At 37.3% G+C, this 10,972-nt stretch overlaps 1 protein-coding gene across 1 annotated transcript; it reads left to right on the top strand.

The window, feature by feature from the left end:
- The first annotated feature begins 7,115 nt into the window (after positions 1 to 7,115).
- On the top strand, positions 7,116 to 10,043 carry LOC111883678 (uncharacterized). Its single transcript, XM_023880000.3, has 7 exons — positions 7,116 to 7,507; positions 7,702 to 7,787; positions 8,246 to 8,386; positions 8,489 to 8,872; positions 8,975 to 9,199; positions 9,289 to 9,413; positions 9,487 to 10,043. The coding sequence occupies exons 1-7, from the start codon at positions 7,493 to 7,495 to the stop codon at positions 9,621 to 9,623; spliced, it is 1,113 nt and encodes a 370-aa protein (XP_023735768.1). The 5' UTR covers positions 7,116 to 7,492; the 3' UTR covers positions 9,624 to 10,043.
- The last annotated feature ends 929 nt before the right edge of the window (positions 10,044 to 10,972 follow it).

The raw sequence follows: 10,972 nt of genomic DNA on the forward strand, positions 1-10,972 counted from the left end.
GATTGTTCAAATTCGAGAAAGGCTGAAGGCCTCCCGAGATCGACAAAAGTGTTACGCGGATAAGCGACGCAAACCTTTGGAATTCCAGGTTGGTGATCGTGTGTTACTAAAGGTTTCCCCTTGGAAAGGAATGATACGCTTCGGCAAACGTGGGAAACTAAACCCGAGGTACATTGGACCGTTCGAAATCCTCGCCAGGATTGGTCCTGTGGCGTACAAACTTCGATTACCTCAAGAACTCGATAAGGTACATCCCACCTTTCACGTATCGAACCTGAAGAAATGTCTGTCCGACGAGACACTGGTGATACCTCTCGATGAGATCGAAGTTGACGAAAATCTCCACTTCGTGGAAGAGCCAGTAGAGATTATGGATCGGGAGGTCAAAAGAACGAAACAAAGCCGTATTCCCATTGTAAAGGTTCGATGGAACGCTAAACGAGGACCTGAGTTCACCTGGGAGCGCGAAGACCAAATGAAGCAAAAGTACCCGCACCTTTTCCTAAACCCTTAAAGCCCTGGCCAAAGCGTAAATTTCGGGACGAAATTCCCTCTAACGGGGGGATGATGTGACAATAGTCAAAATCGGGTCAAGTCTAAGCCGGTCAAGGTCAACGAGTCAAACCGGTCAACTCGATTAAAACCTTGTATGATAGGGTTTATATTATGTAATTACTGTATAACTCACTATTCTAATGAGAAAACACCACTTGGAAAGTTCATGTGTTTAAATTTCCTTAGCATTAGTGCTAAACAATGAACAAAAACAATAATACAATGTTGCATACTCATAGGGAGTGCGTAAGATCCTAAATCATGGCACAACGGGGTCTAAAGACCTTGCATTACGAAGCCGAACACTCTCATTCATCACACACGAAAACACTCTCAATCGTTTTCACTCTATCTTCCTGTATGTGAAATCTCTCTCTCACATATCTCTAAGTATGTCAAATCTCTCCCAAATCCCTCTAAGTATGTGAAATCTCTCTCACATATCTCTTTGTATGTGAAATCTCTCCAAGTATGTCAAATCTCTCCCAAATCTCTCTAAGTATGTGAAATCTCTCTCACATATCTCTTTGTATGTGAAATCTCTCCAAGTATGTCAAATCTCTCCCAAATCTCTCTAAGTATGTGAAATCTCTCTCACATATCTCTTTGTATGTGAAATCTCTCCAAGTATGTCAAATCTCTCCCAAATCTCTCTAAGTATGTGAAATCTCTCTCACATATCTCTTTGTATGTGAAATCTCTCCAAGAATGTCAAATCTCTCCCAAATCTCTCCAAGTATGTGAAATCTCTCTCACGTATCTCTTCGTATGCAAAATCTCTCCAAGAATGTCAAATCTCTCCCAAATCCCTCTAAGTATGTGAAATCTCTCTCACATATCTCTTTGTATGTGAAATCTCTCCAAGTATGTCAAATCTCTCCCAAATCTCTCTAAGTATGTGAAATCTCTCTCACATATCTCTTTGTATGTGAAATCTCTCCAAGTATGTCAAATCTCTCCCAAATCTCTCTAAGTATGTGAAATCTCTCTCACATATCTCTTTGTATGTGAAATCTCTCCAAGTATGTCAAATCTCTCCCAAATCTCTCTAAGTATGTGAAATCTCTCTCACATATCTCTTTGTATGTGAAATCTCTCCAAGAATGTCAAATCTCTCCCAAATCTCTCCAAGTATGTGAAATCTCTCTCACGTATCTCTTCGTATGCAAAATCTCTCCAAGTACGTCAAATCTCTCCCAAATCTCTCTGAGAACGAGGAATCTCTCTCAAATCTCCCTCGAAATCTCTCCCAACTTTCTATAATCACTCGGGGCATCCCGACCCTCGAATTTGGCGAAAATAACCCAAAAACGGAAGTCTACGCGAAAAACGGACTCAAGGAAACGAACCCTCAGAACCGAAAGTACTATTCATAAACCGAACCGAAAGCACTGTTCATGAGCTGAACCGAAAGTACTGTTCATGAGCTGAACCGAAAGTACTGTTCATCCGAACCGAACCATGCAAGGAGGAAAGGTCCGAACCGAACCATGCAAGGAAGAAGGATCCGAACCGAAAGTACTGTTCATTACTGTTCACTACAGTACCTTCGGTTCTAGCCTGACCTCGGACCGAACCTTGCCTTCGCGTCGGACTGCCTCCCTTCGGACCGAACCCTCGCTTCCCTTCTCGCTTCCGGTTCAGCCTCTCGCTTCCGACTCAGCAGCAGCAAGGACCGAGCCTCGGCCTAGGGACCGAACCTCGGCCTAGGACCGAGAGGTCTCGCTGGGAAGCACTTTTCTCCCGGTTTTCAACCAAATTTGCGTTTTAAGCCCGTTTTTAATTATTTTAACGCGGGATTTTCACCCAAAATCATAATTTAACATAATAAACCCTAAATATTCACAATTTAATCATAAATTCATAAAAATCTCTATTTAATAATAAAAGCAAGTGGGTAAAAGTACAAATAGGAGGAGTGTTGACTTTGCCTTACTTTATGACACAAGCAACCACTCCCACACCCACTCTATGACCAGCCATACCTCCCCACCTTACCTAAGTCACATCAATGTCCTTTACACTCAATCATTACTCCTTCCCACGTTTTTGAGAGCTGGACATTCATCCTCTCTCCTCATTTTCTCTCATTCACTCTCATTCCACCAAAGATTCAACTCCAACTTTTTCTCTCCAACTTTTCTCTCTAATTCAAGATCTCAAGGCTGATCATCAAGTGTTCTACCACTCTTGGTAAGTGTAATCCATCCTCCTTGTGATTCTCACACTTCGTTCTACTCAAATCATTGATAGCTCATACAAACTCCATAACTATCATGCTAGATTCTCGAAATCTTCAAGACATTCCAAGTGCCCTTGAGTTAAGCACCTCCGTTCTTCATCAATCATCTACTGAAAACACTTAAGGTGAGTTCATACCCCTACATTTTCACGTTTTCTCAAGTTTTTAGGGGGGGGGGGGGGGGGGGGGGGGAATACAAGTTAAAACATTAAGAACATAACTACATTTTTCTAACAGCTTTCATCAGAAAAGTTCAACTCCATTCACGGACTGTTTTGGACATCTTAAGCATTTTTGTTTTCAAAACTGTTTTAGGTGCATATAGTTCCACTTCTTAGCTTTAAAATGACTACTTGCACATCTCCATACGATTTTTCTACAATTTATGGTGATTTTTACAAAACTGCCTATCATTTCAAACACCAATCCGGACCAGTCTGTGATTATGGACTTTTTCACCTAAGTTACAGGTCATTAAAAATCATGATAAAAATTATGAGTAAACTAGACACATTTTGGGAACTCTCAGAATTTACGGATTTAGTTTTTGACTTCGTATGATTTTTCTATGGCTTTTCTAAAACAGTACAGGAAAGTCTAATTTAATTAACATCATATAATTTTCATAACACCTTGTAACATGTTGAGCAAGATGTATATTATTAAGTGTTCATGTATATTTTCAATATATGACATTCTTGTGTTAGTATCTAGTCATAAACCTGTTAACAAATGGATTTTTACTAGATAAAGCATAGATTACACAAAGCATTATTATTGAAGTATACCCGTTACACACAAACGTTAAATAAACTATGTTAAGTAAAAATTACGTACTTTACTGTTACTACCTTCGTTTTGATAAACTATAATAGGTATAGTTTACGATGGATTTCAAAATGCATACCTCACCAAAAGGAAACTTTCATTATGATTAAGTGTAAATTCGTTAAATACTTTGTGAGTCATTCTCTTCACATAAATCATAAGTCCTGTATTGTAACCAGAGTCTCCTGGAAGGAGAGCGTGATAGTTGTATATAGATCTATATTGGGCTTGACAACCCACACCAGAGCTGCTCGCAACAGCTAGACCGGCAGGTCTGTGGTGACAAGTGTCATTTCAGTTCTACGACGCCCGAAGAACGTCGTATTCAGGCCACCTAGGTCATAGTATGGTTATAATAGCTCACAGAAAGTATTAACAAACTTAAGAATATACGAGAGTTTCACTGATATCATACGCGTTTGTATTGAAATAAACACACATTATTTTCTGTATATAAGAAAGATTACTCATATATTTCAGTCTTTGGATACAAGACTACATTATTCATTTTAAGGAAAATTATCGGATTTTTTTTCTGGAACAACTATACAATTACATGACGAGCTTTTTCATAATTATATACAAAAACTTATGAACTCACCAACCATTGTGTTGACATTTTTTTTAAAACTACTTGTATTCTCAGGAAATCGCTAAACAGGTATCAAAGTACTTTTGAGGATGGGACGTTAAGGCGTCAAACTTATCATATTTTGTCAACATATTGTAATTGATTTTGAAACATGTAATCCATACATTGATGTAACTCTTTCAATTATATTTATGTTGGTTGTATTTACTTTTATCACTATTACCATTGTTGTTATGATACTACACATGAAGTCCTCCATCCCTGGACGTTTCCGCCATCCTTGGTTCAGGGGTGTGACAGAGACTCTGGTCATGTACGCTGGGCGTACATATATGTACATGGGGCGTACGAGGGTTATGTTGGAACCTTAATTTAGGGTGTTGTACCCTATATGAAGGCCTTAAGTCCTCATGGCTGGCCTCCTTACCAACCTTTATTGCCATGAAAACCCTAAAGCCGATCCTTAAGCCTCTTTGTGGTTTTCTTGAGCTATTAAGAAGTCTGTGGTGCCCATTTTTGCCTTTGTGAAGGAAGTATGGAAGTTTAAAGTTGCTTTGCTTGGTGAGAAGGTTTTGGATCCAGAATCATCATATTGTGTGCAAGCTTTCTGAGGTATCAAGTTTGCATCTTGGCTTATAAATGTTTAGATCTCTTCATAGTTTGTTTTATTATGCTTGTAGTCCCTTTTTGGGTTGTTGGAAGAGTTAAGTTGTTTTAGGAGCTTGTTCTTTTAGATCTAAGTTTGTATTGGACTCCTTAAGCATAAAGGTGCATGCTTTATGGGATTTTTGGTCACATGCATGCATTAAGTCACTTGTTAAGTCCTCTTTAAGCTTAAGAGCTTCATTTAGCCATACATGAACATAAATTTAGCAACTTTACGTGATTTTCCAGCTCAAAGAAGTCAGATCTATGTTTTGGGGCTATGTCTTAATAGATTAAGGACTAAAATCAAATTTTGGTAGAATGGGTGAGTACACTGAGCGTACAAGCAGGTACGCTTAGTGTACAAGCCCTCAAGCGAGTACGTGCTGTATACGCCCTGCGTACTCAGTCAGGTGGACTTCGTATGTTGCGCTTCGGTTTTGACTTTTCTTTGGGCTCAGTAGCTTGTGACCTTGTTGGGTCACCTGAATGTAGGAGTTTGGATTAGGAAAAGTTAGTAGGCTTTAGGGTAAGGTCCATGTAAGGATTTGGGCCCAATTTGGAAAATTGGGTCATATGTGGGCCTTGGATAGATAATTGGTTTTTAGACCTTTTAGATGGACAGTTTGGGCCTTAGTCTTGGACCAACCTAGGTAAGGGGTAAAATGGTCTTTTTACCCAAAGTATGGATTGAATGATATAGACTTGACTCCAATTGTTAATTGGGTTTTATTTGATATTGATAGCTCGGGGATTTGTCAGACCAGTAGCCATGGATTATCAATGTGAGTCAACAGTCCGAGGTGAGTTTCCTCACCATGTTTAGCGGGTCGAATGCACCAATGCCGACCTATGATCTGTTATGCTAGAATACTCATTGTTTGTGTGACACTAGTATGTGCATGTGCTTGTATGCTTACTGGGAGGGGCCCAATGATTATTCTATATGCTATACTTGTTATGTAGTATGAATTGTATATGGGCGGGGCCCGTTATGTGAGTTAGGGCGGGGCCCGCTATGCGAGTTAGGGCAGAGCCCGTTATACTCATTAGGCGGGGCCCGTTATGCAAGTTAGGGCGGGGCCCATTATACTCTTTGGGCGGGTCCCGTTATGTGCTATATGTTTGGTATGTGGTATCTTGGGGAACTCACTAATCTTTGTGTGCTTACGGTTTTCAGTTTGTGTTTCAGGTGTTTCCAGTTCCAAGGGGAATGGCTCAGAATGATTACAGAGCACACACCACCTCGTTCTACTTTCTGTGTTTTACTCTGGTTGTTAAAATGTTTGACATATTATTTTGTTTGGCTTGTATCGATGATGTTTTGGAAATACTGGTTTTACTAAATTAAAAATGAAAATTTTAGGTGTTATTTTTGGGATGTTTCACTTGGAGGGTCTTTTCCTGTTTAAGAATAAAAAAAAATTGTGCAAGCGCGGTTCGAACACAGGCCTAACTTATAGACTTAAAAGTCCCCGATGCCTTAACCGTGTCATCTTCAAATTCCTTTGGTTTTGTGCTACTAAATATATTATATATCCTACCCTATAAATATATATACTACTCGTAACTTGTAGGGGCCCGAAACTTGGCGAGGGCCGCGACGGTCGCCCAACTTGCCCTCCCTCTAGGGCCGACCCTGCTCCCAAGGATGGAAAATTCGACAACCATACATTAACAATGCATTTCTTAATGGTGACTTAACGGATGAGGTATACATGAAACAACCAAAAGGCTTTGAAGATCCAAATAAACCCACACATGTATGTCCGTTACACAAAGCTACATGTATGTCCGTTACACAAAGCTGTTTATGGCCTTAAACAAGCCCCAAGAGCTTGGTTTACAAAACTCAAACAATACTCGGTCACAAATGATTTCCGCGCATGTAGATACATCTCTTTTTGTGCATATTCCATCTACCTCCACTGTTTACTTTAATATTATTTGAGTAAAGTAATTTATGTATAATATATAATAAGGTTAAATATTAAAATTTTCAGTAATAAAAGCTATAAAAAAATAACGATATAAGTCGAAGCACCAACATCTAATGTTTGTTTATAGCAAAAAGCCCTATTCCTACGGAGGAAAAGAAACTAGTTTAGAATTTTCTACGATCATTTTCAAAACCAACATACTTTTACAAAAAACTCGACTCTATCATTTTCAAAATTAACAAAATTTTTACAAAAAAAACTAACAAAACCAGTAAAACCTACAAACCACAGGGACTATATATATATGTAATGGACATATTATGTTTAGGTGTCATTGACGTCCTCACTTTCTCTCCTCTCCTCCCTCCCTCTTCCGTCGCCAGCATCGGCGTCCCCACCTTCAGTTCAAGGTCCAATTTCTACAAAGGTCTCTCTCACCTGGTTTTCTCTCTCTCTCTCTCTCTCTCTCTCTCTCTCTCTCTCACGGACCACGACATCGCCACCATCCCCACCCCTCCGCCGCCTCCCCACCACATCGCTAAGTACACCCCCATATCTGTTAGCTGGAACTTTTAGTTCAAGTTTGGATAATAGCTTTTCCAACATCTGTCATTTATCTTCCACTTCAAGGTCAATGGGTTTGTTGTCACACTTTTCAATCACCGATCGCTTCATGAAAACCTAAAGGAGATGGAACCAATTAAGGTTTGTATTCCGCCAAGTAAATCGGAGTAATTTTTTGTTCTTCTTTTCCATAAACCTCCAAAGGGTGATTTATTGAGTCTGCGTTTATCACCTAGTTTTTAATTCCAAGTGCTGTGTTCAATCTGAGGATAAATGCATTTGATTTTAATCTCGAATATTGCTAAGTTTGCTAGGTTTTCCTGTTGCTATATTAGGTTTTGGTATGTCAGACTTGTGGGGATGAAGGATTCACCAATGCTTTTGTTTACTGTGTTAAATGTCTGGAGTTTGTCATTCACAGGTACGAATCGTTGTTCTTTTTCTTTTTTACTTTTCTATCTAACTTTCCATTTAAGCGCTAACCAATTGTGTATTGCTTATAGCCTTATCTTTGTATATATAATGTTTTACTTTTAAGAATGTATGCAATCATAGCAATATCATCCAAATAGGGTAGATTTTATCAAAATAGAATACCCATTTAAGAAAAGGTTAAAAGTATAATTTTATAGAAAAATACTAAAACTAGACTGTTGTAGTAGAAAGAAATGAAACTCGCATCCTATTATACACAAGTAAATGGGAAGTAAGTTGCTATCTCTTCATTTCTTGCATTTAGCCTAAGATTAGCTAGTAACATGATCAATGAACTAATTATTATAAGGGTATGATTAAAATCTAAAACAACTCAAAAAAGAAGCAAAAGCAATACAAGATACATGGCTTCCAACATTGGTTTTTTATAATTTTGTTCTTCAGATACTGCTTAAAGGAAATGCCAAAGTCGTACACAGAGCGAGTAATTTGGTATTGTGAGAGCTGCCAACCAACCGTTGAAAATGAGGTTACTTCAGACCCCCAGAAAAAGGAAACAAAGAAAAACATCGATCCAATATGGAAGTAAGGATTTTGATAATATATTTATTTTCTTAAATCTATTATTACTATTAGCATTGTTACCACATGTTTGTTTAACTTTCATTTTTTCAACATGTGTGTCAGTGAAAACATGTCATCATATTCGAATTCAAGTTGTAGTTCTTCCTATCTAATCGAATTTGATGAATGGGAAGCACGAATTGGTAAACAAAATCAACGAATTGATGAGATCATCGATGATGTCATCATGAACTATCCCCATATGATCCTAGAAGATCATCCTTTTACAGAAAGAACAAGGTATCGTGCAATTGATTCTTTAATAGAAGAGACAAAGGGGGCTATTCTTAACCATAATATACCAAAGAAAAAACGTACAAATAGGAAAAGGATTTCAGCTTTTAAGAGAAAGGAACATAATAATGATTCTCAATGGCAAAATTATGAATATAACTTTCAAGACAACTATTATAGACATGCACGGCCAATCATCGATCCAATATGGAGGTAACGATTTTCATTTTTTTTTTTAAAGGAATGTGATTCGTTCCATTTTATTGATTTTCATTTTTTTTAGCATGAGCTTATTATTCTCCCAACAATGGACAGGGGTAGCTTCAAGGTCCTAGGAACAGATTATGATGATTTATTTGAAGGATTTGTGGGACATTTATCAACCAAAGCTTGTGGTAAAGTCTTTGAAGAAGCAAATATGATGCCATCATTGCTTATTCTTGAAATGCATCCCAAGACTTTCTTATGGCCAAAAAGTTTCCAAGATTGTGAGCCATCTGATGATCATATAGGGCTCTACTTTTTTCCAGGAGACCCAATGTAAGTTAAATTATCTATCTCTTGATTAACTGTTTGTTTTTTGTTTTTTTAATATATATTGAAATTGTGAAACATTATATTGAATTCAGAAATGAAAAGGCTTTTGATGGATTGGTGTTAGAAATGATGGATGATGACCTGGCAATGAGAGTCGCATCCACAAATGCGGACCTATTGATTTTTACTTCCTCAGTGCTGCCTAAGTCGTTGAGGAGTGAGTCATGGCAACATAATTAATTGGCTTCAAAATTCAAATACATTTTATTAATATATCAAATATTTTGCAGGATTTCGAGGGAAGTACTATTTGTGGGGGGTTTTTAGAGCCAAAACGAATGATGGGCCTAAATCAATTTGTTCCTCTCCCTCACCTTCAGATTCTTCACAAGATTATTATTTTCCAGATTCTTCACAAGATTACTAATGGGAAAAGGGATAATAGATTCTTACACAACTGTGAACATCAAAACACTATGAATATGATTTTTCCATAACAACTAATGCTACAAGATGGAATCACAACCTCATGATGAGGTGCATGAATGGGAAGATTCCGGGTGCTCTGGATCTCAATTTTGGGTACAGATCAAAGAGCACTATTTTTTCCGGCGACCTGAGGAGGGGAGGAAAGGTGGGGGTTGGGGTGTTTCATGGTTGCTGGAGTAGTAGCAGGTGATGATGTTCTGGTTGTGGTTGTGGTTGGCGAAGGCTTTGAACTTTTAACTAAATTTTCATTTGAGAATTAAATAGCTATTTGTGAATTAAACATATAAATCTGGCATTCACTTATCTTCAAATGAGATGTAGACCCTTTTCCTTAAGAAAATGAATTTCACACATAAAATCTGACATACACTTATCTTCAAATGAGATTTAGACCCTTTTCCTTAAGAAAATGAATTTCACACATAAAATCTGACATACACTTATCTTCAAATGAGATTTAGACCCTTTTCCTTAAGAAAATGAATTTCACACATAAAATCTGACATACACTTATCTTCAAATGAGATGTAGACCCTTTTCTTTAAGAAAAGAGCAGCTTAAACCAAAAAAAGATATTTGGGTGAGCTGCTCACTATCTATAAATTAAAAGAAAATCAAAAAGATATTTGGTGACCTAGGCTGCATAGACAACCCAAGATCACCAAAGCTCACATCTTTTTAATAATATTATTTAGTGGTGGAGTCAAATTACATTTGTAATTAAATCTAATTTTGTTAGTAATTGCTTTTTATTTTGAGTAAAAATATTGATATATTTTTTTAAAATATTTTTTTAATATAAAAATGGATTGGATTGGATTGCTAACGAGAAGAAAAGATTGGGTTTAATTAAGTTGTAGATGTGGAAGAAAGAAAAATTAATTTTTTAATATATGATTGGGGTGGATTGGGTTGTAACTGGTTTAATATTATTGGGTTGGTTGGATTAGATTGTGAATGAGTTTAATTGGGTTGTGAATGAGGGTTGGATTTGGTTTTTTAATATATGATTGGGTTGTATTGCTAATGATTGCGTATGTGGATGACAAAACATAAATAATTTTAATGTTCGTGTGCATGTTAGGATAACATAATTAAGTCGTAATGTATATTAGGCCTTCTTATATCATCTAAAGTGGGGTTGTATGGGGTGAGATGGAGTTGTATGGATCGGAAGGTGGCATCGGATTTGGGTTATATCATCATACAATGGTGTTTTTTGTATGACTTTTTATTTTGTTTGTTGGTAAATATATAAAGAATATGATAAATATAAATATGGGGGGT

This window comes from Lactuca sativa, chromosome 3, assembly GCF_002870075.4.
Source record: "Lactuca sativa cultivar Salinas chromosome 3, Lsat_Salinas_v11, whole genome shotgun sequence".
Taxonomy (NCBI): Eukaryota; Viridiplantae; Streptophyta; class Magnoliopsida; order Asterales; family Asteraceae; genus Lactuca; species Lactuca sativa.

Excerpts from the sequence above, each read along its gene's own strand:
- LOC111883678 (XM_023880000.3), top strand. Across the intron at positions 7,788-8,245 it reads CTGGAGTTTGTCATTCACAG|ATACTGCTTAAAGGAAATGC; the intron begins GTACGAATCGTT and ends TTTGTTCTTCAG. Across the intron at positions 9,414-9,486 it reads GCTGCCTAAGTCGTTGAGGA|GATTTCGAGGGAAGTACTAT; the intron begins GTGAGTCATGGC and ends AATATTTTGCAG.